The sequence below is a fragment of the Mustela nivalis genome (genome assembly GCF_964662115.1).
Source record: "Mustela nivalis genome assembly, chromosome: 2".
Lineage (NCBI taxonomy): Eukaryota > Metazoa > Chordata > Mammalia > Carnivora > Mustelidae > Mustela > Mustela nivalis.
The window spans coordinates 74,108,039-74,134,702 of record NC_139021.1 but is presented as its reverse complement, the minus strand read 5'-3'; the positions used below and the strand labels follow the sequence as shown (position 1 = coordinate 74,134,702).

The window sequence follows — 26,664 nt, the reverse complement described above, 5'->3', positions numbered from 1 at the left end:
GCTCAGATCATGGTCCCAGGGTCCTGGGATCGAGCCCCACATCGGGCCCTCTGCTCAGCAGGGAGCCTGCTTCCTCATATCTCTCTCTCTCTCTGCCTGCCTCTCTGCCTGCCTGTGATCTCTGTCAAATAAATAAATAAAATCTTTAAAAAACAGGGACGCCTGGGTAGCTCAGTTGGTTAAGCAGCTGCCTTCAGCTCAGGTCATGATCCCAGTGTCCTGGGATCGAGTCCTACATCGGGCTCCTTGCTTGGCAGGGAGCCTGCTTCTCCCTCTGCCTGCCATTCTTTTTTTTTTTTTTTAGATTTTATTTATTTATTTGAGAGACAGTGAGAGAGAGCATGAACGAGGAGAAGGTCAGAGAGAGAAGCAGACTCCCCATGGAGCTGGGAGCCCGATGCGGGACTCGATCCTGGGACTTCCCCGGATCATGACCTGAGCCGAAGGCAGTCATCAAACCAACTGAGCCACCCAGGTGTCCCTCTGCCTGCCATTCTGTCTGCCTGTGCTCGCTCTCTCTCCCTCTCTCTCTCTCTCTGATAAATAAATAAAATCTTTAAAAAACAAAAAAAAAAACAAGAAAAAATCTTCAGTCTCTATCTTATCATTATCAAGGATCAAGGCACCACAGAACTATCTTACCAGGCAGCTAACCCCATAGCAAATATTTTAGAGATTCCAAAAAAATAAGATTAACAAAATAAAATTCATTCAGAAGCCAAGAAAACTAAGAAAAAACACACACTGCCTTGGAAGTCAGTTTAGATGATTCTTCACTGATACAATATAACCATTTGTGTTTGGGAAGTACAGAACTTTTGGGAGCACTCAAGCCAAAGAAATTGCAAGTTTTCTTTCCTGTGGTCATTTACAGCAGCTATTTATTGTTCTTGACCCTTTCATGCCCTGGAATGCTGTGGGGGTTACCATGCTGAATTTATGCAAAAGCTAAAAGCACTGGATGTGCCAAAAGAAGCAATTTCTTATTAGGTTTTCCAACAGGACCCTTACAACTAATGAGTTCTTTCAAAGTGGGGAGAAGGGTTATAAATCAGGACTTCACATCCTACCCTTGCAGCTCAGAGGAACTAGTTGTGGCTGAGGCTGATGCAGGGAGTTGCAGACAGCTGGACTTCCTAATATCCATCAGATCTTGCAAAAAACTGAAGGTGAATGCAGAGGACTCTGAGATGCCACCCAAGAGCCTTTTAAAATAAATACAAGTTTTGGGGGCCTGGGTGATTCATTCAGTTCAGCGTCTGCCTTCGGCTCAGATCATGATCCTGGGATCCAGGGCCACATTATGCATCCTGCTCATTGGGAAGTCTGTTTCTCCCACTGTCTCTGCCCCTCCCCCTTGCTCCTGTGCATGCATTCTCTAATACATACATAGATAAATCTTAAGAATATATATATATATATATATATGTTTTTACAATGCTCCTTAAGGAGTCACTACAGAAGTAGGATGCCTGGGTGGCTCAGTGAACTAAGTGACTGCCTAGGATTCAGGTCAAGGATCGAAGGGTCCTGGAATGGAGTCCTGTCAGGCTCCTTGCTCAGTAGGGAGCCTGCTTCTCCCACTATCTGCTCTTCCCCTTGCTGTGTTCTGACAAACGAATAAAAATCTTAGAAAAGAAAAGAAAAAGAGAAAAAGAAGACCCAGTTGGGCAGGGGGATGGAGGCATATGCAAGGATACAACTTCTATGTTGTTATAAATTACCTCATCTGTATATCATGTACTGGGACACCTCTCCGTACTACCTGTGCCTGCATTGATTAGATGGCAAGATAGAGAATGCCAATATAAGACAGGTATGTTGACAATTACTCAAATTATTTTAAATCAAATAAATTAGGGGCACCTGGGTAGCTCAGTTGGTTAAGAGCCTGCCTTCAGCTCAGGTCCCGGGATCCAGTCCCTGCTCAGTGGGGAGTCTGCTTCTCCCTCTCTCTCTCTGCCCCTCCACCTGCTTGTGCTCTCACAACTCTCTCTCTCAAAATAAACAAAGTAACCATAAATTAACTAATCAATTAAATGGTTACTCATTACAGTTTTAAAACAGTCAAGTCTAGTAGAAGATCAAAATACACAGTAAACTAAGATTAAGCCTCAAGAAGCATAGCTTTTTTGCTTCCAGACACAGTAGAAATATTGAAACACTTAATCTTCAATTTCTAGCCTTCTAGCAGGAAATCAGCAAACACTAAGAAAGGAACAAAACCAGGGATTCCCAGGGGCAAGAGAACTCAAGAACTACAGATAAGTAACTTGGACCGTATGTTCCTTTTTTCTTACCTAGAAAACTGTCATCTGTCAAAGCTACCTCAAAAGTTGTAACAAAATGAGACAATGGATATAAAAATCTTAGTAAGATGAAAGGTACAATTAAAAACCACACATTTGGGGCGCCTGGGTGGCTCAGTGGGTTAAAGCCTCTGCCTTCAGCTTAAGTCATGTTCCCAGCGTCCTTGGATCAAGCCCCACATCGGGCTCTATGCTCAACGGGGAGCCTGCTTCCTCCTCTCTCTTTCTGCCTGCCTCTCAGCCTACTTGTGATCTGTCTGTCAGATAAATAAATAAAATCTTAAAAAAAAAAAAAAAACCACCCATTTGCTAAAATTAAAATTAAATGGCTCTTAAGTCTCTGAGAAATATCTTGATAATGCTCAGGAAAATCTTATCAAAAGCCTTTTTTTGCCATGATATTTAATAAAGGGTCTTTTCAATAAGATAGGAATGAAGTGGGGCGCCTGGGTGGCTCAGTGGGTTAAAGCCTCTGCCTTCGGCTCAGGTCATGATCTCAGGGTCCTGGGATCGAGCCCCGCATTGGGCTCTCTGCTGAGCAGGGAGCCTGCTTCCCCCTTCTCTCTCTGCCTGCCTCTCTGCCTACTTGTGATCTGTCTGTCAAATAAATAAATAAAATCTTTAAAAAAAAAAAAAAAAAGAGGAATGAAGTAGCAAAAGAACTTTGTAGGGTACTATAATATTACTTTTTTTTCTTTTTTTCTTTTTTTTAAAGATCTTAGCTATTTGACACAGAGAGAGAGAACACAAGCAGAGGGAGCAGCAGAGGGAGAGGGAGAAGCATGCTCTCCACTGAGCAGGGAGCCTGAAGTGGGACTGGATCCCAGTACCCTGGGATCATGACCTGAGTCAAAGGCAGACACTTAACCGACTAAGCCACCCAGGCATGCCCCAGTACTGCATACTGTCAAATGTGATTAGTAACTTGTGTTACTTTGCTAGCAAATCAATTTACATATACCTCACAGAACTTCATACAAGGTAGGATTTTCTCTTTTTAAAGATATGATTCGGGGCACCTGGGTGGCTCAGTGGGTTAAAGCCTCTGCCCTCGGCTCAGGTCATGATCCCAGGGTCCTGGGACCGAGCCCCACATCTGGCTCTCTGCTCAGTGGGGAGCGTGCTTCCTCCTCTCTCTTTCTGCCTGCCTCTCTGCCTACTTGTGATCTCTGTCTGTCAAATAAATAAATAAAATCTTTATAAATAAATAAATATAAAAATTAAAAAATTAAAAAATAAAGATATGATAAGTACCATATTTATCAATATTTTAAATAAAATTTGAGCATTTTCCTAAGTACTATTAATATCACAGTGTTTAAGAATAATCAAGAACACTGACTCAGAACATTTCTGGACATACAAACCACAAAAGCATGCCTTCATATCAGAATAAAAATTTCAGTAAAATGATACACTGACAATCAGCATCCACTTAACAGGAAGATCCATTTTTCTACTGCCTTAGGAGACACCCTTTATTGTACTTACTTCTGTATAACATTTTGCAGACTTAACATCATCCCCAGTTCTCCTTTCATCTTTTCTCTGTTAGCACGGCATTCTGCCAAGTACCGAAGAGCCTACAGCAAAAACAGTGACAGGTTAATTCACAGCTCCAGACTATTCAAAACTAAACCAGTTACTAACCTACTGCAAGAGGAAAAAAGAGTGCAAAATAGGTTTTTGTTTTTAGAATCAATTGGTTTTGAAGTGTTTAGAAACTCTTCTTTAAATGTGATAATCAGAGAAGTCCCCTAGGGGAGAAATGATCCTTTGAGCTGAAGCAGCTGAATCTGCTCTTTGAAATGATGGCTCCTAACTTATCTGCAAGGTCAAAATTAGGTTGTTCCGGCTTCCTTTTCGCCACTTCATCTTGACAGAGATATAAGGAACCACATTCTATTTATTAATTTCAGGGAGTAGTCCCAATAGCCACCATTTCCCTAGATGCTTTTTACATATTAAAAGAAACTGCTGAGAGAGGCAAAACATACAACCACCTTTACAGAATGAACTGTTTCTAGTTTTACAATTCACCTTTAAAATGTCCTTTTTTTACTGAAAAGCAAAAGATAAACTCACACAAATTTCTATTTTGGGAGCTTAACTTCTACGGTGCTTTTTTCTTAAAATGTAAAGTACACTTTTCAAAATTTATTTTTTACTGACGTGTAATCAAAAATGTAAAGTACATTTTGCAAGTACTTCTTTCACGTTCTGATTCTTTAGGGATTCCATTCCTAATCACTCATCATTTACCGAAGACTTTGGCACCTGCTTCTCAGGGATAGGTCTGTGAACTACACCACCCAAAACTTTGCCGTCTCAGCCTACTGACCTTCACATTTTCTCTTGGTCCTCTACGCTACATTTCCCAATGAAAATGGTACCACCTACCAAATTACAAGTTCAAAGACCCCTCTCTGTCTATAATCTCCCATAATTTCTGCAACTTCTCCTAACTTTGATTTTCATTTCAGTCCATAAAGGATTAACTGCTGTGGGAACTGCCTCCCTCCACAAAAAACTAACAAACAGGACAATATATCTTAAACATACTGAACAAGAGGCAGCATACGACTGTGATATCTGAGAGAAGTAATGAGGAAGGCCTCGTAACCGCCCCCACCTAACTGCTCTGGAGGCAGTTTTCAGACTAGCACAGGGAGCGGGAACCCAAAAGGAACCCAGTGGTCTTGCTGAGTTACAGATGCAGAGAAGAGAGGTAGGGAGGTTAGGGTGGTACAGTGTAATAAAAATAAATATTTGGTGTTTGCCAATTTCCTGGTGCAGAGCTCCTTTATAAAGCCCTTGCAATTTTCAGAGGGAGAGCAGTTTCTTTTGTTACTCATAAGGCAGCCTTTTTGATCACGCCAGGGTTTATTTAAAAGAAGTGAGCTGGGCTGAGGCTCCAAGATAACCTCAGAATGTGGCTGGTCACTAGAAAGACCAAGAGATTACAGGGTGGGAAATTTCAGCCCCACCCATTGGCTGGAGGTGGGGAGGTGCTGGAGATTAAGCTCTATAAAACTCTTGAACAAGGAGATTCAGAGTTTCCAGAGTGGGGAATACATCCACCTGCCAGGAGTGTGGCACACCTCAACTCCAGAGGGACAGATGGTACTGCACTCAGGACCCCTCCAGACCTTGCCCTATAAACCTATTCATTTGTACCCTTTATAATAAACTAGTACATGTAAGTAAAGTAGCTTCCTGAGATCTGGTGCCATTCTAGTAAATTATCAAACTTGAGGAGGGAGCCACTGGAACACCCAATTTATAGCTGCTCAGTCAGAAATTCGGGTGACCTGATACTTGCACCTGGCCTTTGAAGTGCACGCAGTCTTGTGGGAGTGAGCCTTAAATTTGGGGGGTTTGACACTTAACACCATGTGGGCAGACTAAACCGAAGTCAATTGCTGGACACCCAGCTGGTGTCCAACAGACTCTGAGAATTGGCTGATGTCAGAAAACACCCCAGGTGGCTAGAATTTGCAGAGCAGAATAAAAGAGAGGAAGGATCTGACCGGGGGAGGGGGGAAATCAACAGAAACAGATCAAGATGTGACAGAGATGAAATTAGAAAATAAGGGCATTTAAAACAGCTTTTATAAATATGCTCCATATGTTCAAGGATGAGTAGGAAAACATGAGCATGGTGAGGAAAGAAATGGAAGATATTAAAAAGCTCCAAATGTAACTTCTCGTGGACAAAAACAAAATATCTGAAATGAAAACAACACTGGATGGGTTAAGAACAGATTAGACAACACAGAAAAAAAGATCAGTGAACTTAAAATGTAGCAACAGAAACTATCCAAGATGAAGATCAGAGGGGGGTGGAAGACTTAAAGAAAAAAAAATTAGAGCAGCACAATGACCTATAGGACAACTTGAAGTATTTAACATACATGAAACTGGAATACTGGAAGGAGTGAGGAGACAAAAAAAAAACCTGAAAAAATAGTGGATGACAACTTCCCCAAATTAATGAAAACTATAAAAACACATATCCAAGCAGCTCAACAAATCCCAAGAGAAGAACAACAAAAATAAGACAAAAAGAAAACCATCCATCCAAAGCACATCATAATCATTGCTGGAAAACAGTGATAAAATAAAAAATAAAAAAAAAAAAACACAGAAAAAGGATTTATGTAGAGAGGAACAAAGGTAAGAATTAGAGCAGTCTCAGTAGAAATAATATGAAACCAAAGAAAGGAGTACAGCTTATAAGGTAAGAGTGACAAGAAAACGGAATAATAAAAACACCACACATGCTCTTCAAACTCAGTGGGACCTTGAATCCACTATTCCTCTCCTTTCTCTCTAGCTCTGTCCCTCCATGACTTGACCTCCCTTCCAGCTCAGCCTGGCATCTACAGGCTATCATTTCAAATACTTTTGTCAAAATCCTGAATTCCTCTGTCTACCCCTAGACAACTTACCTGACCAAGAATGAACTCTGACCAAATCCAAGTATTTGGCTCTCAGGGCCTATATGGGCCTCAAGGGAGGTGAAAAAGGAGGTTTGTAAGCCTAAAGTATTTTATCAATTCAGTGTTACCGAGCTAATCCGGCCTTCAAACCTACTGTAACAATCTCACCATTCTCCTCAGTTAGCAACCTGTCCCATTTTCTGTAACAACTCTCAGAGCCTCCTCAAACAACTTCTACTCCAGCAGCCCCTAGCCTTCTGAATTTAAATAGAGCCAAGTCAAGGACACCTGAGTGGCTCTGTCAGTTAAGCCTCTGCCTTTGTTAGATCAGGTGATGAAACAGGGTCGGGGGATCAAGTCCCACCTCAGGCTCCCTGCTCAGCAGGGAACATGCTTCTCCCTCTGCCTGCTCCCCCGCTTGTGCTTTTGCTCTGACAATTAGATAAATAGATCCAAGTCTAGTCCACCCCAAAAGCCCACCTTACCTTCAGGCCCAAGTCCCTATCTAGAGCCCAACACTCTTCATAAACTGATACCCTGCACAAGTAATAATGACTCTTTAATACCTACTATCCAATCCATATTCATTTCAAAATCTCTAAAAAGATACGTTTATGTTTGATTTGTTCAAATTAGGAACCAAATCAGGTCCACACATTACCCTTGGCTGATTAAGTCTCCCAAGGCACTTTTTATTTTTTTTTTTTTATTTTTTTTTTATTTTTAAAGATTTTATTTATTTATTTGACAGAGAGAAATCACAAGTAGACAGAGAGGCAGGCAGTGAGAGAGAGAGGGAAGCAGGCCCCCTGCTGAGCAGAGAGCCCGATGCGGGACTCGATCCCAGGACCCCGAGATCATGACCTGAGCCGAAGGCAGCGGCTTAACCCACTGAGCCACCCAGGCGCCCACCCCAAGGCACTTTTTAAAATCTTCAACAGTTACCACTATTCTTCTCCTCCACCCCAACTGTCTTTCTTTTTAATGTCATTTTCTGTTCACAGAACCAGATTATTTGTCCTAGTGTAATTATCACATTCTGTTGCCTGACTGCTTTAAATTGTTCTTTCACTTTCCTCTAGTTCCCACATTTCTCATAACATGGTAGTTCCCTCTACATTATTAGCTATGATCCTGTAGGTTTTTCTCTTTTCCTCTCCTTTCCTTATCTTTCCCTCCCATCTTCTATGAAAACAAGTGCTTAGTCCATCTACTGACAGGTGGATAAAGAGAATGTGGGAGGTGCCTGGGTGGCTCAGTGGGTTAAGGCTTCTGCTTCTGTTCAGGTCATGATCTCAGGGTCCTGGGATTGAGCCCCACATGGGCCTCTGCTCAGTGGGGAGTCTCCCCGACCCCTGCCTGCCTCTCTGCCTACTTGTTCTCTCTCTCTCTCTCTCTCTCTCTCTCTCTCTCGGTCAAATAAATAAATAAATAAATAATCTCTTTTAAAAAAAAGAGAGAGAGAGAGAGAATGTAGCATTTCCCTTTTTTATTTGGCCATAAAAAGGAATGCAGTACTAGACATGTGACAATATAGATGAATCTTGAAAACATCATGCTCAGTGAAAGCAGCCAGTCACAAAAACCACGAATTACATGATTCTATTTATGTAAAAAAATACATAGGCTTTTTTTTTTTTTTTTTTTTGCCCAAATAGGCAAATACAGAGATATAAAGAGGTTATTTAGGGAAGGGGTGCTGGGAAGGAACAGGTAGAGGAGTTTCTTTCTAAGGTGATGAAAATGTTCTAGGTATTGATTATGCTGATGGCTCTGTAACTCTGAATACACTAAAAACCAATGAATGACACACTTTAAATAAGTGACTTGTATGTGATTCAGACCTTAACAAAAGTATTATAAAATAAAAACAGGGCGCCTAGGTGGCTCAGTGGGTTAAGCCGCTGCCTTCGGGTCAGGTCATGATCTCAGGGTCCTGGGATTGAGTCCCGCATCAGGCTCTCTGCTCAGTGGGGAGCCTGCTTCCTCCTCTCTCTGTCTGCCTCTCTGCCTACTTGTGATCTCTCTCTGTCAAATAAATAAATAAATAAAATCTTAAAAAAATAATAATAAAATAAAATAAAAAATAAAAACAAAACAAGTATCTTTTTAATATGTCTATCCATACTGAAATGATACAATCGTCAAGCTTTCTTAGTAAGTGAATAAAGGAAGTCACAGAACATTCCATGCATGAGTACGCTACCAGTTATGTCAAAGGACCGTACACGCAGACACACACGAGTCTGCACATGTAGAAATACAGACTTACTACTATTTACTCTATAGTCACTTTTAATTTTTTATGTCATCTAACACTTTTTCAAATTCTTCTAAATTGCAGAATTGTCACGCTGAGATTAAAATTACTAAAGGCAACTTACGAGCAAAGCTGAGTGGACAACTGGGGGGTTGGGATGATCCATAAACAAAATAAGTCCAGGGAGACATCCCTGGTCTTGGACAATGGCTCTTCTATTTAATGGATCTGCTGCTAGATCCCGGAGCTGGTTAACTACCGAGAGAGCATCAGGTTCTTCATTCATCGTGGAGGAGGACGAATTCATCTTCTATGCCATACACATGAACAAAATCTTCTTAAATTCTGTAGAAACGGTTTGCAAGATTAGTTCTAGGCTGCCGAGGTGCGTTCTGGCATTTGTCAAACAATCAGGATTACGACACCTTTAGAAAGAACAGATGACTCTAAATCACACAGAAACTCGAGACTTGGCAATTCCACAGTTTAAGTAAAATGAACATAAGAAGCTGAGTAAAAAAAAAACACACCAAAAACCAAGTTATTTATGCCCACATTTAAAGAACATATGTCACCTTCAATATTCCAATAAATTCCATTTTAGCAATACATATTTTAACACTAAAGTCACAATAAACAGGATCTTTACAGTTAAAGCTCATAACCTGCACTATACTTCTCAAATTATACCACTGCCAGTGCTTTTTTTCCTCTAGAACAGTTCTGGAGCCTAACACAAGTGCCTCAGGGAATGTGGCTAGCTGAAAGCTTTTTTTCTTATTCATCTACGAACAAAACCCAGCATACTGGGTTTACAAAAGATAAAAACCCCTAGGAAAAAGGAGGGAGTCAAAAAAGGCTGTGAAGAAAAAACAAGCCAAGAAGGGTATTTCACCCTGTGTCGGGCCCCAGGAGTTAGGGAGATCACAGTGAACATGAACTGAATCTAAACACACCTGGCCATCTCTTGAGTGTGCCATATTCAGAAGAATGGAACACAATTTGAGGTAATTCATTTGGCAGATAAGGAAACAGTCACAGAGAAGTTAAATAATTTGCCCCATGTAACGAAAGCTAGTGAGTATAAAAGCACACTAAAATCTTATCTCCTGGGGCACCTGGGTGGCTCAGTGGGTTAAGCCTCTGCCTCTGGTCATGATCTCAGGGTCCTGGATTGAGCCCCACATCACAGAGTTCTCTGCTCAGTGGGGAGCCTGCTTCCCCACTCTCTCTCTGCCTGCCTCTCTGTCAAATAAATAAATGAAATCTTTTAAATAAATAAAAGAAAATTTTATCTCCTAAACAACAGTCTTTCCACTTTTCACAGCCTTTTAAAATTTTTATTTAAATTTAATTTTATTTAAATTTAATTAACATATAATATACTATTGGTTTGAGAGGCAAAGGTCAGTGATTCATCTTATACAAAGGTCTTATACAATACCTAGTGCTCCTTATATCACGTGCCCTCTTCCATGTCCAGCACCCAGTTACCCCATCCCTTTACCCCTCTACTCACCAGCAACCCTGCTTGTTTCTTCCATAGTCTTTTTCTTTTCTTTCCATACTTTTTTTTTTTTTTAAAGATTTATTCATTTGAAAGAGAATGAGTTCATGCACATGCATGGGGGTAGGAGTAGAGGGAGAAAGAGAAAATCTCCAGCAGCCTCCATCCTGAGCACTGAATGAGATGTGGGGTTTGATCCCAGGACTCTGAGCCAAAATCAAGGGTCAGTTGCTTAACTCACTAAGCCAGGCACACCTCTATGCAGTCCTTTTAAATTTGCGTACCTTTTCCCCATAAAAGCAAACCTGGATATTTTAGAAAACATGCTAAACATTCAAAAGCCAAAGAAACAAAATATCAAGGAATAATCTTCGTATGTGCAGAAAGTCAAAAATAATAACTTCCATTCACCAAGTTACACTGCACATTCCTTATTAGTAAGAATATAAAGGTGTAAATACTTTCCATGAATAAATAAGCATGTATGGTTAGTGTCAACTTCAAAAACAATGCCAATTAGCAAAGGGAAGGGATGGACAGAATTTTTCTGTAATTCCAGAAAGACTACTAAAGGCTATTTTGGGGAGAAAAGGTAGTAATGCAGAACTGGCCTTACCAGGTATTGGAGGAGAGGGGGCCTGCACAATAGAAAGATACTTCTTCCAGGAAAGTTACTTACACATTCAATATAAGAAAGCAGACTCTCAGTGAGTCAGACCAAGGCTCCACTGCTTGGTAAATATGACTTCAGGCAAATCCCTTACTCTTTGTCTCAGTTTCTTCATCTGTAACTTAGGGCTAATTATAGCAGCTATCAAAAGTGTATTGTCATCAAAAGAAATGAAATCTTGCCATTTGCGACAACATGGATGGAACTAGAGCGTATCATGCTTAGTGAAATAAGTCAAGCGGAGAAAGACAGCTACATATGATCTCCCTGATATGAGGAAGTGGTGATGCAACATGGGGGCTTAAGTGGGTAGGAGAAGAAGAAATGAAACAAGATAGGATTGGGAGGGAGACAAACCATCAGTGACTCTTAATTTCACAAAACAAACTGAGGGTTGCTGGGGGGAGGGGGGTTGGGAGAAGGGAGGGTGGGGTTATGGACATTGAGGAGGGTATGTGCTTTGGTGAGTGCTGCGAAGTGTGTAAACCTGGTGATTCACAGACCTGTACCCCTGGGGATAAAAATATATTATATGTTTATAAAAAATAAAAATTTAAAAAAAAAGTGTATTGTCTAGGGGCGCCTGGGTGGTTCAGTGGATTAAAGCCTCTGCCTTGGGTTCAGGTCATGATCCCAGGGTTCTGGGGTGCATCCGGCTCTCTGCTCAGCAGGGAGCCTGCTTCCTCCTCTCTCTCTGCCTGCCTCTCTGCCTACTTGGGATCTCGGTCTGTCCAAGAAATAAATAAAATCTTTTTTTTTTTTTTAAGTGTATTGTCTAAATAAAAAAGAAATACATGGAAAGGACTGGTGCTTAGCATATTGTTAATGCTCAATAAATAGTGTTCAGTTACATGGAACCAAAAATAGTAAGATTATGGGGCGCCTGGGTGGCTCAGTGGGTTAAGCCTCTGCCTTCGGCTCAGGTTGTGATCCCTGGGTCCTGGGATCGAGCACTGCATCGAGTCCTGCATCGGGCTCTCTGCTCAGCAGGGAGCTTGCTTCCCCCTCTCTCTCTGCCTGCCTCTCTGCCTATTTGTGATCTCTCTGTTAAACAAACAAATAAATCTTTTTAAAAAAAAATAGTAAGATCACTCAATAAATGGTATTGGAATGACTTCTAAGCAATTTAAAACCAATGCTAAGCAAGTTTAATTCATATAATATGGCAAAAAGAAATCCTATTCAAGATAAAATACATTAGTTTTTTTAGGTATGCAAGCAAATGCAAAATAAAGGACTCAGAAAACAGGCCTTTAACAAGATAGTATTTGGCAGGTTATTTTCAAAAAATGAAAATATTATATTGTGGCCATTTAAAAAAATTTAGAGGGGTACCTGGGTGGCTCAGTGGGTTAAAGCCTCTGCCATCGGCTAGGGTCATGATCCTAGGGTCATGGGATTGAGCCTCGCATCAGGCTCTCTACTCAGTGGGGAACCTGCTTCCTCTACTCTCTCTGTCTGCCTCTCTGCCTACTTGTGATCTCTGCCAAATAAATTTTAAAAATCTTTTAAAAAAATCTTTAAAAATTTAGAAAAAAAGCAACAAACTGAACGCACAGAGATAAGACTGGAAGCATGCTGCCTCTTAGGTGCCTCTATTTTCAACATCCTCAATATCCCTGTTTACAAACCACCTTATCCATGAGCTTTATAAAGTGCTGTCAACAGCACCAATCTTATCCAAACTGGAACCTGAAGAACCAATTACTGACTCAAAGGCCCAAGAGCCAAGTTATATTTAAGAACCAAATACACTGGAAGGGGTCCTTTTGCATTCACCTCTGGCTGTGTAACCGGAGAGCTCCAATCTTAGCTAAGGAGTTCTTAGATATATTTAATCATTCAGTTTAAATGATGCTGAAAACTTTATGGCCTTTCTTGGTCCTTTGAGATGAAGAAAAGCCAAAACATTTAAAACTTTCAGTTTTCAAAGCCCATGGAGACGGGGAGGACTCAAATAAGACCTTCCAAGGAAAAAGTCAGGAATATCACAAGGCATCAAAAATCCTAACACAACAGAGGCAGATGCTGGGGTCAAGCACTGCATTTCCTGTGGCATGAATGCAAGAAAGGTAGAAAGAAGCTATGATTTCTCCCCTAAATTACATGAGTTTTTAGGTAAAACTTTAAGAGATTTCCTCAGTGTTAAGAGTTCATTTTTCTTTCCTTATGTAATATTCTTGTCAAAATCAAGTTTTTCTGAGAATTGTCTAAATCCTGTTAAATGATCAGTACTTCTGTGGGTTGAGGAATTCACATAGACGTTTTTATAAGATAGCTATGGAGCAGTTGAGAAAATGCAAACAGGTAAGCAAAAGTTGGAACTTTATCTCCAATTCATGTATTAGATACATTTAGTCTTTGTGTTAATTGTATCATTTTCACACACTCAAATTGTTTGATAAAAATGTTAGCCTTCCTAGGCTGGAAAAAATGTTTTTTAAATGATACATTTTGGTATTCATTCTATGTTACCCTCTCTTATTCTCAAATTGGCAAATCTCAAAATATATATATATATATATATATTTTTTTTTTAAGATTTTATTTATTTATTTGACAGAGAGAAATCACAAGTAGATGGAGAGGCAGGCAGAGAGAGAGAGAGGGAAGCAGGCTCTCCGCTGAGCAGAGAGCCCGATGCGGGACTCGATCCCAGGACCCTGAGATCATGACCTGAGCCGAAGGCAGCGGCTTAACGCACTGAGCCACCCAGGCGCCCTCAAAATATATTTTTTAAAGATTTTAGTTATTTATTTGACAGAGAAAGAAGCAGGTGGAGCAGCAGGCAGAGGGAGTGGGAGAAGCTTCGGGGCTCCATCCCAAGACCCCTGGGATCATGACCTGAGCAGAAGGCAAACACTTAACCAAAGGAGCCACCCAGGCATCCCTCAAAACAATTTTCAAATAACATTTTAAATACATTTATCTGAGTAATTTTGTAGCAACCAATGAACCAAAACTTAAGTTAAAAACAAAAACAAAAACAGCTCTCTTCTTCTAATAAGGAGTAGTAAATTAGGTTCAAAAGAAAATAAGCTTGCAGGGTGCCTACATGGTCAGTGGGTTAAGCATCTGCCTTCAGCTCAGGTCATGATCCCGGTGTCCCAGGACAGGGCCCCATATTGGGAGTCTGCTCCTCTGTGTGCTCCTCTACTGTTCTCCCTGTCTCTCTCAAATAAATAAATAAATAAAATATTTCAAAAAAAAAGAAAGAAAGAAATTAAGAAAAAAAAGAAAAGAAGCTTGCTTTATAGTTTCACTCTTCATTTAAAATACTAATGCCAAGAAATGTGGACCTGGACAGCCTGCATCAGCATAAGCTGGGATTATTAAAATGCAGATCCAAGGCCCCTACCCACACCTCACTAGGAATCCTTGGAGGTAGGGCCCAACACATGATTTTAATAAGCACCCAGGTGATTCCTGGTGCAAATAAGAGCAATTAAAACTTAACGGTGGTTAATAACTGCATGTCCTTTTAATATGGCTGGGAACATCTGAATAAAACCATGAACATTTAAATTCTACGAAATACTTTAATTATCATGCAACATGACAATAAGTAAATTTGGGACCATGTTTTGGTTTCATTACCAGATAACCAAATAAATAAACTAAAATAAACCCCCACTAGTAGTAGCAAACCCCCAGCAGTAGCAAATTTAATGACTCCTTCCAAAGAAAATGGAAGCTTTTCATCAAAAGAAGAAAATTGTGGGGGGAAATTATGGCGGAGAACCATGTAGATTTTGTAAGTAAACAGAAGGTTCCTGAAATTTTGTTAGCAGTATTATTTAATTATCTCTCTTATCTCAATCATTTTTTTTTTTTTACCAATACCTGATGACGACTTACAAGTTAGCTTTTAATAACTTTTTAAATATTCTTTTCTGTTTTAAGATTTTTGGCTGCTAAGCTAAAGTTGCCAATATAGACATAACGAAAAATCAAAGCCTCAATAGCAAATGAGGAAAACGTGAAAAAACCTTTCTGTTTTATTTTCTCTTTTTGTTTAGCTCAATTTGGACAAAGAGATCATAAGACAATACATGCTACCCAAACTTTTAGGAGTACTCTGATTATCTAAGGGATCTGTTCAAAAGCAGATCTGATTCAGCAGATAGTGAGGCTTGAGATTCTGCATGTCCAAAAAAAATCCCCAGGTGAGGCCTATCCTGCTGGATGGAACTGGGAATTTAGGTGATACATATGAGACTATAATTATAATTTCCAATTCTTCAGCCAAAACCTACCATTCGGTTCAAAGAATGATTCAGATCTCTTATAACTAAGAGCTGCAGAGAGTACACACCCACAACCTAAATCCATATTCAGTTAAGCAAGTTTTTAAAAAATAACCCAAGCATTGAGTTCAGATCTGGCTTTACTTTACTAGCAACTAACTGTAACTCTTGGAGAGTTGAGCCTCAGTTTCCTCTCAATAATCCCCAACGACTGTCAGGATCAAGAAAATAACTTGAGGCGAGCACCAGCAGTTACCAAACAAGAACTATATACTTGATCCTGTGGTACTTCTATTCCACCAGGTGTTGGGGTATATTCTGCACCTCCCTCACACATCAGTGCACTATCACGAAAGGAGTTGCTAACTGCACGAAGGCCTCCAAGAAGTTATTTAAAATACAAGAATGTGAAAGCTGATCTCTTTCGAATAGACACAAACACAATGTCCTTCCACTCCTAGCAGACATGCAGGTGCACAAAACATTTACCAAAGAACAAGCTGGAGAGATGAAGTGAGATGACAGCCATTAACCCCAGGGTTCGAAAAAATCGGAGTGCCGGGGATGGAGAGGAAATGAACAAAGCTAACATTTTTACAGGACATATCGGGACAAGGCGCTTTAAAGCGCTTGGTGGGACGCACTGCTGGGTCTCGGGAAGGCCGGAGGAGAGCGCCTCGGCCCAGGCCGACTCGCAGATTTGGTGCAGGGGCCGCTCTCCGCGGCCTTCCTGGCTCCACCGCTTTGTCTGCCTCCCCTAGACCCTTACATACCGCGCCAGCGATTCAGGAGTCCAGAGCCTGCCGCACCATCAGGGCCACACCAACGAATGAGGCAGAGGGACCCAGAAGCCGCCGAGCGGGTCCCTCCGTCGGCAGACGCGGCCTCAGCAGTAGCAAACGACCAGGTTAACTCGAAGAGCCAAAGAGCGAGGACGCTGGCGGGGAAAGGCTGTACGGACTCTCCCCCATGACCCTGCAACATCTGTCAGTTCTGGCCTCTCATTGGCTGATAGCATTCCAACGCGAGGCTAAGACGCCCAGTACGTGAAGGCCTTCTTAAACTAAAGCGTTCATTGGTGATCTAGGGGAAATGCACTAAGGGTTGAACGGAAGGGTCCAATGAGAGCACAGGAACACCGGGCTTGGGCCGAACGAGTGTCCGTCCGCTAAGCACTGAGCGAAGAAACTTGCGTCCGGGCGGAGAAACCGTTTTAGTTTCCCGACTACAATTCCCAGCATCCCCGCGCGAAGTAACCTGTCTGCTCCTGCGTTCGGAAATTCAAATGTTACGTTTTTCTCTGGCAGCTGTTTCAGGTGGAATAAAGTATTTTCGTGATATTTCTTCGGTTTTTTTTTTGTTTTTTTTTTTTTTAAAGATTTTATTTATTTATTTGTCAGAGAGAGAGTGAGCGAGAGCGAGCATAGGCAGACAGAGTGGAAGGCAGTGTCAGAAGCAGGCTCCCTGCGGAGCAAGGAGCCCGATGTGGGACTCGATCCCAGGACGCTGGGATCATGACCTGAGCCGAAGGCAGCTGCCCAACCAACTGAGCCACCCAGGCGTCCCTATTTCTTCGTTTTTGTGAGTCTTAATTATTTGAGTTTTTGGTAAGAACATTAACCCTATGTTAGGTGTTTTTTTTGGATTGCGTTCATTTCTTGGTAGTGTTCACTGTGTTCCTAAACGCGACGGCTGCGAAGTACAGTTTTTTGTTTATTTTAAATAATAACTTCTTATTGGGAGGATTTTTTTTTTCTTGTAAGGGAAAGGGACTTACAGTCAGAGAGAATCTTCTCAAATCCGTCATAAAGTATTTTTTAGATATTGTCTTCTATTTAGTTTATAATAGTAAGGATTTATATACTTTTATCAATGCTAGTCACTGGCGGTTTTGTTTTGCTTAAGTATAGATCTTGATTTTTAAAGCTATTTCTCTAAATATACTGTAATTTAAATTCCACAGGCCAGTCTGAGAATACTGCATCTACTGCACCAATAACTTAACTGAATGGAGTCTAGAGTCTCTTTCACAATTTGTTTTTGCCACGTAGCTCAAGGAATTTAAGAGGCCTCTAATGGGGAAAGAGAGTGCATGAGACCAAATATCCCCGGGGCGCCAAGCTTGCTCAGTCATAGAGCATGCAACTCTCCATCCAGATCCTCAGTTAAAGCCCCAAGTTGGATGTAGAGCTTACTTGGGGGGGGGGGGGGAATCTCCAGACTGTGTTCTATGCAATTGTCTCCAATACTTTGATTCCTAAGTGAATTTAAAATCCAAAACAGCTGGGGCGCCTGGATGGCTTGGTGGGTTAAGAGTATGCCTTCAAAAAAAAAAAAAAAGAGTATGTCTTCTCCTTAGGTCATGATCCCAGGATGTCTCTGCTCAGCAGGAGCCTGCTTCTCCTTCTTCCTGCGGCTCCCCCTGCTTGTACTCTCTTTCTGTCAAATAAATAAATACTTCAAAGAAAACTAAAAAATAAAATCCAAACAGTTACTTCTGCTCAAATTTCTTTGCCTCTCTGTAACCTTGGTTATCTTCTTCCTTCTAACAAGCTCAAGAAGAAAAATACAAGCAAAGTGGAATAGAAAAGGTCTCTTTCACACTGTTTGACCAATAGCAAAAGCAACTCTCTGGCATGGTTTCTGTTTCCCAAGTCAGAAGAGGGAGTGGTGGTAAGTGAATACTTAATCCAAAACAAAAAGTAAAAAGAAATGATGCATAATGTCCAGCGGTAGAAGCACCAGCCTGATACCTAATAACTGACCAGACCAACCAACTGCTGGAACTGGGGGGCGGGGGTAGGGATAAAAGAAAATTGTCATACATTTACTATAAGAAAAAAAAAAAGCTGTAAAAAAGTAAATCTAGGAAGTCCAAAGGACACAGACAGGTTAAACATAATCCGTTTGACTGAGTAAATGAAATTGTGTTCAGTATTGTTATCGAAAACAATGCAATAACACAGAAAGTAAATTTGCTTTTTCTCTTCTTAAGTAGGTTCCATGCCCAACATGGGGCTTGAACTCATCACCAACTGAGCCAGCCAGGTGCTACAACTTCCTATTTTTTCTAAGATTAATTTGTATATCAGAAAGGGAGAACACAAATGGTAATTGTCTATTTGTCAATTATAAATGGTAATTCCCAGCTAGTAATTGATGACATAGGTTTTTGGTAGAATGTATGTTTAATAGAGTCTTTGTCTTTTGGAAGTTCAAAATGTAAAATTAAATATAATCATGCCCATGACATTAAAGTATTGAGAAGATTAATTCTTCCTTACCAACTGCTGCTACAGAGAGTTAGATGACTGGCCTTAAAAGACAAGGATTGTAGTCACAAAAAATAATTAACCATTTCATAAGCACCTAAGGATTATAAGTCTTTAAGAATTTATTTTCCCATATTAAAAATGGATGAACTTGACACCAATAAAGTTATACTAAGGCTTTAAGAATTTATTTTCCCATATTAAAAATGGATGAACTTGACACCAATAAAGTTATACTACTTGCTGTTATGAGTCATTGCTTGTTCTTAGCCTCCGATATCTTGCCACAGGACACAGCTGGAATGTCAAGTTCCTCAACAGCTGTGTTGCTTAAGAACCATGAATCAGATAATGGCAGTTTTCATTTATGCAATTTTAAAACTATTTTCTTTGCCAAGATTACAGAGACAGTCTTAGCACTGGATTCAAACATAAGAGAAAACATAATTACTGTCCTCAAGGAGTTTATGGTCTAGTATGGCGGTTTCCAAAACCTTTGATGAAGTACTACTTTCAGCCTTAAAAACGTTTTGAGCACATGGCTCTGATAAATGTGTATTATTTATTCATAAATTCTATACACATACTATCTAATATGTAGGCTAAAAGGCATGTCAAAATAGAAAATTTTAGAGGATGAGAAATAATTATAAATAGAAGCACTTTTATTTATCTGAATGAAAATAAAATTGTATTTATATACATTATTTACCAAAAAAACTTAAATTCCAGATGGATTAAAAACTGAAGTGTAAAATAAAATAGCAAAAATCCTTTAAGATACATACACACTACAGACAACTATAGAAGTAGGTGACATCTTAAATAAGACTAGAAACTCTGAAGTTAGAAAGAAATAGACCTATTCCACTTCTAAAAAGTAGTTCTAAAAAGTAGTTTTTTGGGACGCCTGGGTGGCTCAGTTGGTTAAGCAGCTGCCTTCAGCTCAGGTCATGATCCCAGCGTCCTGGGATCGAGTCCCACATCGGGCTCCTTGCTCCGCAGGGAGCCTGCTTCTCCCTCTGACTCTGCCTTCCACTCTGTCTGCCTGTGCTCGCTCTCGCTCTCTCTCTCTCTGACAAATAAATAAATAAAATCTTTAAAAATAAATAAATAAAAAAAATAAAATAAAAAGTAGATTTTTGTGTTGGGGTGCCTAGGTGGCTCAGTGGGTTAAAGCCTCTGCCTTTGGCTCAGGTCATGATCCCAGGGTCCTGGGATTGAGCCCGGAATCAGGCTTTTTGCTTAGCAGAGAGCCTGCTTCGCTTCCTCTCCGTCTGCCTGTCTCTCTGCCTACTTGTGATCTTTGTCTTTCAAATAAATAAATAAATAAACAAAAAAAGTAGTTTTTTTTGTAGCAAAAAATATATAAGCAATGTCAATGAACAATAGATATGAGGGTAAATTTGTAACTCTGTGGGTCAATAGAGGCCAGTAGTCAAAAATTTATCACAAATTGTCAAGAAAGGATTGAACAACCCTATAGAAGTTGGATGAAGAATAAAAATTAGTATTTAATCAAGAGAAAGTCCAATAAACATGAAGATATTTAAACCCACCTTTAATAAAGGAACGCAAATTAATTTAACAGTGAGAATAATCATGATGCTGATCAGATTGGTAAAAAATCAAAATGACACAAAGTTGCTGGCAGGAATACTGGATAGAAAACTCTCAGATTTTGTTGTGGAAATGTAATAAGTGGAGAGAATCAAAACAAACATTTAAACTGCCTTTCTTGTGTGTGTTATATTTCAGGGTAACAAAATAGTTGATGTGTAATAATGATTCTGAAAACTGGTAAATATTAAGAAGCATTCAGCTTGCTTTTCTTTAAAAACATGCCTCAAGGTGACCAGTTAGCTAATAAATGACACATGCGGCCTCACCTTGTCTTAAAATGCCCCCACATGGGCATTTCACTGTCTACCTGGGGGCCTTTTGCCAGTTAGGCTTTTCTGGATTCTAACTTGGAACCTCTTAAGGCCCATTTTAATGTGTTATATTTTCTATAGACAGGCAGTTGGAGCTAGAAAAAATGCTGAACTAGAGAGAGGGTCTGGATTTTCAGGGAGGATACTGTTTAAAGCTTGCAGAATAGTCAGCCTTTCTCACCAAATGGGTATTATTTATTGGGTCCTTGTGATAAATCAGGTGTAATCCTAAGTATTTTACAAATGTTACACAATCGGTTTTCAGGGCTATCCTGTGAGGTGACTATTTTCCCCACTGTGCAGTTCAGGGAAATGAGACCTGGGGAGGCTGACTGACTTGGCCAGCGCCATATGGCTGATAAAAGGCAGAGGGTCTGTCTGACTTGGAAGCTCATATTCCTTCTACAAAAAAATTCAGCTTCACCATCTACCAATAAAAACAAATGGGAATCTGACCTTTTTGGGAAATTTCTGCAAGGAAGCTGGCCCACAACTGGCCTTGTTTACCTTTCCATTGTCTAAAATATACTTGATGATGGATAAATCTCTGCCTAAACAGGGGCACTATAATTCTTAAGTCTTTTAGGAATTTGGAGGCACAGAAAGGTCAAGGGACTTTTTCAAGGCTGCACAGTGAATAAGCGAGAACTCCGATTCTTTCTCCTCTTTTCAATAAATAACTACTGAAGTTTCAGTTATTCTGGATTCTGCCAAGTAAGCTGAGCCGTTTATTTGGGTGAGGAACTCCAAGATCAGATATACTAAATAGAAAAGGAGAGTCCATTTTCTCCTAAAATCCCCAAATTGATTGCCTTGTAACCTTCTACATTAATTTCCCAACTTAATTGCGTAAAACAATCACCTAAGATTCAGGGAAGTGGCCTGAGCATATGTATTTTTAAACATACGATCCAAAGTGGAGTTTCAGGACCATCAATCTTGCAGAGAAGACAGAAATTGTATTAGATATTTATTGCTTCCTAGTGAATCACTCCAAAACTTAGCAGCTTAACACAATAATTGCTTATTATCTCATAGTTTCTGTGCATGCAGAATCCATGTGTGCCTTAGCTCAGGTCTCTGGTTCAGAGTCTCTCATAAGACTGCAATCAAGGGTCCATCAACAGATGAATGGATAACAAAGATGTGATACACACACACACACACACACACACACACACACAATGGAATACTATGCAGCCATCAAAACCCCTGAAATCTTGCCATTTGCCATTCTGTGGATGGAACTAGAGGGTATTATGCTAAGTGAAATAAGTCAATCAGATGAAGACAATTGTCATAATGATCTCTCTGATATGAAGAATTTGAGAGGCAAGGCGGGGGTGCATGGGGGGAACAGAGAGAAAAAATGGAACAAGATGGGACCAGGGAGAGAGATAAACCATAAGAGACTTTTAATCTCTGGAAATAAACTGAATGTTGCTGGGGTGGCAGGGAGGGATAGGGTGGCTGGCTGATGGACGTTGGGGAGGGTATGCGCTATGGTAAGTGCAGTGAATTGTGTAAGACTGATGGTTCACAGACCTGTACCCCTGAAATAAATAATACATTATATGCTAATTAAAAAAAAAAAAGACTGCAATCAAGGTATCAGTGGAACTCCAGTCATCTCAAGGCTCAACTGAGAGACGATCTTTTGCCAAGTTCACTCACATGTCTGTTAGCAGGATTCAGTTTCTCAGAGGCTGATGAAAAGAGGGCCTCAGTTGCTTGCTGCCTGATGGCCAGAGGCCTCCCTCAGTTTCTTGCCACATAAGTCTCTCCCTACCACAGCTCACAATATGGCAGGTAGCTTCTCAGAGAGTGAAGGAGAGACCAAGAGAGAGCAAGCAAAATGAAAGCCACACTCCTTTTTTTTTTTTTTTAAAGATTTATTTATTTATTTGACAGAGAGAGAGAGAGAGAGTGAGAAAGGGAACACAAGGTGGGGGAGTGGGAGAGGGAGAAGCAGGCTTTCCACAGAAAAGGGAGCCCAATTCGGGGATCGATCCCAGGACCCTGGGCCGACGGCAGACGCCTAACGACTGAGCCACCCAGGCGCCCCAGCCACACTTTTTTAAAACTAATCTTGTAATTGCCATCCTATCACTCTTTTATTTGATTCATTAGAAGGAGGTCACTATGTAAAATCCACCCTCTTTAAAAGGGGATTACGTAAGGGTGTGAATACCAGGGGTCAGGGATCCTAACTCTGTCCACTAAGAGAAGTTGTATATAGAAAATATAAGCGAAATAGAAAATAAATATACATGATTCTTTATGAATAAATGATTGAATATAAATAAGTAAATGGGCAGAAGAAACAAATCCTACCTAGAGAAGAATGATAAGTTATTTATGTAGATATTCCACTCCAGGAGTTGAAGCTTAATTTCTTATGACCTTCGAGGGTGGGTAAGATTTAGTGACTTGCTTCTGAAGAAGAGAATATGGAAAGAGGGTAAAAAAATGCAATTTTATAGTGGAGAAACTAGCAAATACTACCATGGTCAAGTTAAAATCAGCAGAAATAAATCATGCTAACATCATGTACCCCCTGATATGATGTGATGAGAAGGGCATCTCAGTGTGTGGTATTTCTCCTAAACCTTACAATCCCAGTCTGATCATGAGAAAAACAGCAGACAAATTCGAATCAAGGCATATTTTATAACATACCTGACCATGCTCCTCAAAACTGTCATGGTTGTATCAAGGTTATGAAAAACAAGGACATCATGAGAAACTGTCATAGACCAGGAATCTAAGCAAGGAGGCATGATGACTAAATGCAATGTGGCATCTTGGATAGGATTCTGGAACAGAGAAAGGACATTAATAAAACCTGAATAAAGTCTAGAGTTTAGTAAATAGTAATGTACCAATATTAGCTCCTTAATTTTATAAATGCATCATGGTAATGCATTATGTTAGCATTAGGTGAAATTGGGTGAGGGGTAAACAGGAATTCTGAACAATCTTTGCAACATTTCTGTAAGTCTAAAATTATTCTAAAATAAAGCTTATTGAAGGCAAAAAGTGAAGCACACTGATTATAACTTCAAGTACAATGACTGGAAGATCATCCCCTAATTTCTGTCTCAAAACATTTTCCATCCTTTCTCCTCCACGGGCCACATACTCTGGTGCCACGTGCCAGAAGACACATCCATAGGCCATCTGTGAGATGGCATATAGTATGGCTAGAAATATTCTGGGAAGACATTACAACAGTGTGAGAGTCCATAATAACTAATCACAAAAGGAAGCTAAATTCAACTTAATCGTCCTCCCCTCACCCAGATCCTCAAAATGCTCAAGGTCACTGGAGGGCACTTAGCATGCAGAGAAATGTGAAGAAAAGAAAGCTGGAATGGGGAAAAAAAGCACTTAACCAATCTCTGTTTGAAGGTTGCTTTAAGCCATCTTCTTTTTAAAGAGTAGAAGACAACATATGTGAACTCAGTGCTAGGGTCCCCCCTTGGGTCTTGGGTGCAAGTCAGGGGGTCTGAGCTCAAGCTTCATTAGCTTTGCAGTAAATCCACTTCCCCCCTTTATTTTTAAGATTATTTATTTACTTATTTGACAGAGAAAGATCACAGGTAGGCAGAGAGGCAGGCAGAGAGAGAGAGAGAGAAGCAGGCTCCCCGCTGAGCAGAGAGCCTGATGCAGCGCTTGAATCAAGGACCCCGAGATCATGACCTGAGCCGAAGGCAGCAGCTTAACCCCACTGAGCCACCCGGGCGCCCCAGTAAATCCACCCTTTAAAGATCTCAGCAAGTAAACTTTGCCAGAAATGCTATGTTTTGCTTCCTCTCCTTTAGCTCAGAAGCTAATCATCAAGCCTCAGCCCAACCACACCTCTAGTAAGCGTTCCCCTGAGCCTTTGGGCTGGCTTAGGCCCGTCTTCCAGGCTTCCACTATTCTTCCATGAGAACATTTGGTTAAGTTTGTGTTTCTGTCTTCCTGTTAGCCCGGAGGCTTCCTGAGGGCGTGGTTAAAGGCTTTTAAAAATCTTTGTACAGTCATAATGGGCTCCCAAATGGATTAATGCTCTTGCTGAAGTCGGGAAGCCCTCACCCTGAAGAGACTTGGGCACGGGAATAAAAACCACCGAGGATCTGCGCCTGCTGAGTGACCTGTGGGATCAATTACAAAGGGAGGGTAAGAGAGACAGCCAATCAGCGACAGCCAATCAGCAACAGCCTCTTTAAAGGCCATTCAGAAATCCTTAAGCAGGCTTTTCTCTCTACAAATGAATTTCGACTTGGGCCTACGCACGTTACCATGTTGAATATATTGTTAGCTATAGATGTAATGATCATTTTCATGGCAGGATTTCTTGAAATCTAGTGTCCCCAAATATTCAACTATTTAAAAAAAAACAAAAACATGCGGCCCACGAATCAGACTAAACAGATGGAACTGAGGACAGTAAAATCGTCATCCATGCTCTTTGGACACTCCGCACCCTCAACTCCCCTCAACACAAACACACCCGGGATATTAAGTTCACGTGGGAAGATCTGCCGGCTAAACACAAGTCTCAATAGCGTGGGATAAAAGGACTCAACACAAGTCAGGTTAACAAGGGCTTAGAACTCCTAGCTTCTTTCAGGGTAATACACACTTGTGGCTACGTTCAGAATGCGGGTCTTGCTACACACTTAGAGAGCGGGGTTCACTAACAAAGTACTTTCCAGGGCAGAGCAGTGAAGACACAAAGCGAAGTCCACGCGAAAGCGCCCGCCTCTAGCCAAGCACCGCGCTTGCGCACATTCACAGTGAGAAGTGGCTGCAGGCCTGTGGGCGGGTCGTCTCGCGTCCGGTCCAGGCTCTCAGTACCCGCCTCCGGGCCGTAAGAACCAGCTGATTGGTCAGTCTGGTCCGGATTTGGGGCGGAGGTTGGGTGATTGGCAGTAACTCCCCGGGAGAGCCAAGCTGGAAGCCGGAGAAGCTCACGAAGGCACCTGGCTGCCGCGCGGCGGAGGTGAGTGGGGCTAGGGACCCAAGAAAGCGGTTGAGGGGGTTTCGAAGAGGCCCACCAGGCCTGAGGGCGGTGGGAAGCCCTGGTAACAAAGTCAAAGCTGAAGGAGTCCCCGTTTCGGGCATGCGGGGAAGACGGCGGGCTCCGTGGGCCGGTTGGGAGTCTGTGCGGTGGATGAAGGGAGGCGGAGACGTTCTCGGGCAGCCGGGTGGCCGAGGGCTTTGCTGGGGCTGGAGCTCCGGCGGAGCGGAGAGAAGTCAGCTGACTCGCCCTGAAGGCTGGGACTCACCCACCCACATCTCCCGCTCGCCCCCGGCCCTTAGGTCCATCTTTCCGAGCCCACAAGTCTCTCGCCAGCCGCCCGGCGGCGGTCCCAGGAAGACCCTGGGCGTTGCGCTCTTTCCCGGGGTTAGACCGGCCGGACTCCGCGGGTGCGCCTCCGGGCCGGGCCTAGTGGACTCTGGGAGGAGACGCTCGCCTGCTGCTTGCCTGGGAGGCTTAACCAGTCTCACCTGGCTGGTGTTGCTGTTTTACTTTTCGCCTCCCAGTAGTTCCCAGTGTAGCTTCCTGAACGTAACTAGTCGCGTGGAGCCCCACAGAAAAGATCGACCTTTAGACATTTAAAAACACGTTTTATTATGGAGATCTTCAAACGTAGAGAGGTTGAGAGGAACTTGGCGAACCCTTCACCCAGTTTTAACAATTGTCAACACTTGGGCTCCTTCTCAACAGGTTATTTTCAAGCAAATCCCAGGCATTGAATCTCTGTTGGGTATTTCTACGACTTTGTCATGGTCAGCAATTATATACTCTTTTTTTCTAATCATTTGCCTTCTAGACGGATTGAGTGAAGTAAGGAAAACGTGAATGTGTAGACGGCGCAAATTTAGTTTGCTCTGTAAGAATGCGGGCAGCTCTCCCACAGTGCAATTTCACTGCCCTATGCTCAGGTTTTCAAAATCATTAAAAATGAAGGTTCCAAACAATCTAGTCTTGGCAGTAGCAGTGTTGCTTTTGAGCAGTAATAATAATTTTG

At 41.4% G+C, this 26,664-nt stretch overlaps 2 protein-coding genes across 7 annotated transcripts in view; one reads left to right on the top strand and one right to left on the bottom strand.

The window, feature by feature from the left end:
• The window catches only part of ARMC1 (armadillo repeat containing 1), a 35,384-nt gene extending 18,946 nt beyond the window's left edge, over positions 1–16,438 (bottom strand). The window contains exons 1-3 of one of the 2 annotated variants that reach the window (XM_082719154.1): positions 16,209–16,438; positions 9,136–9,436; positions 3,801–3,892 (exon numbers count right to left, since the gene is read on the bottom strand). In XM_082719154.1, coding sequence (XP_082575280.1) covers positions 3,801–3,892; positions 9,136–9,318 — 275 coding nt within the window. In that variant the 5' untranslated portion in view covers positions 9,319–9,436; positions 16,209–16,438. The remainder of the gene's footprint in view (positions 1–3,800; positions 3,893–9,135; positions 9,437–16,208) is intronic. The other variant, XM_082719153.1, reaches the window with a different exon arrangement.
• Positions 16,439–25,454: 9,016 nt separating this feature from the next.
• Positions 25,455–26,664, top strand: part of MTFR1 (mitochondrial fission regulator 1) — a 56,431-nt gene continuing 55,221 nt past the window's right edge. For all 5 annotated transcript variants that reach the window (XM_082719146.1, XM_082719148.1, XM_082719149.1 and 2 more), the window contains exon 1: positions 25,455–25,631. The gene's annotated coding sequence lies outside the window, so the exon portion shown is untranslated. The remainder of the gene's footprint in view (positions 25,632–26,664) is intronic.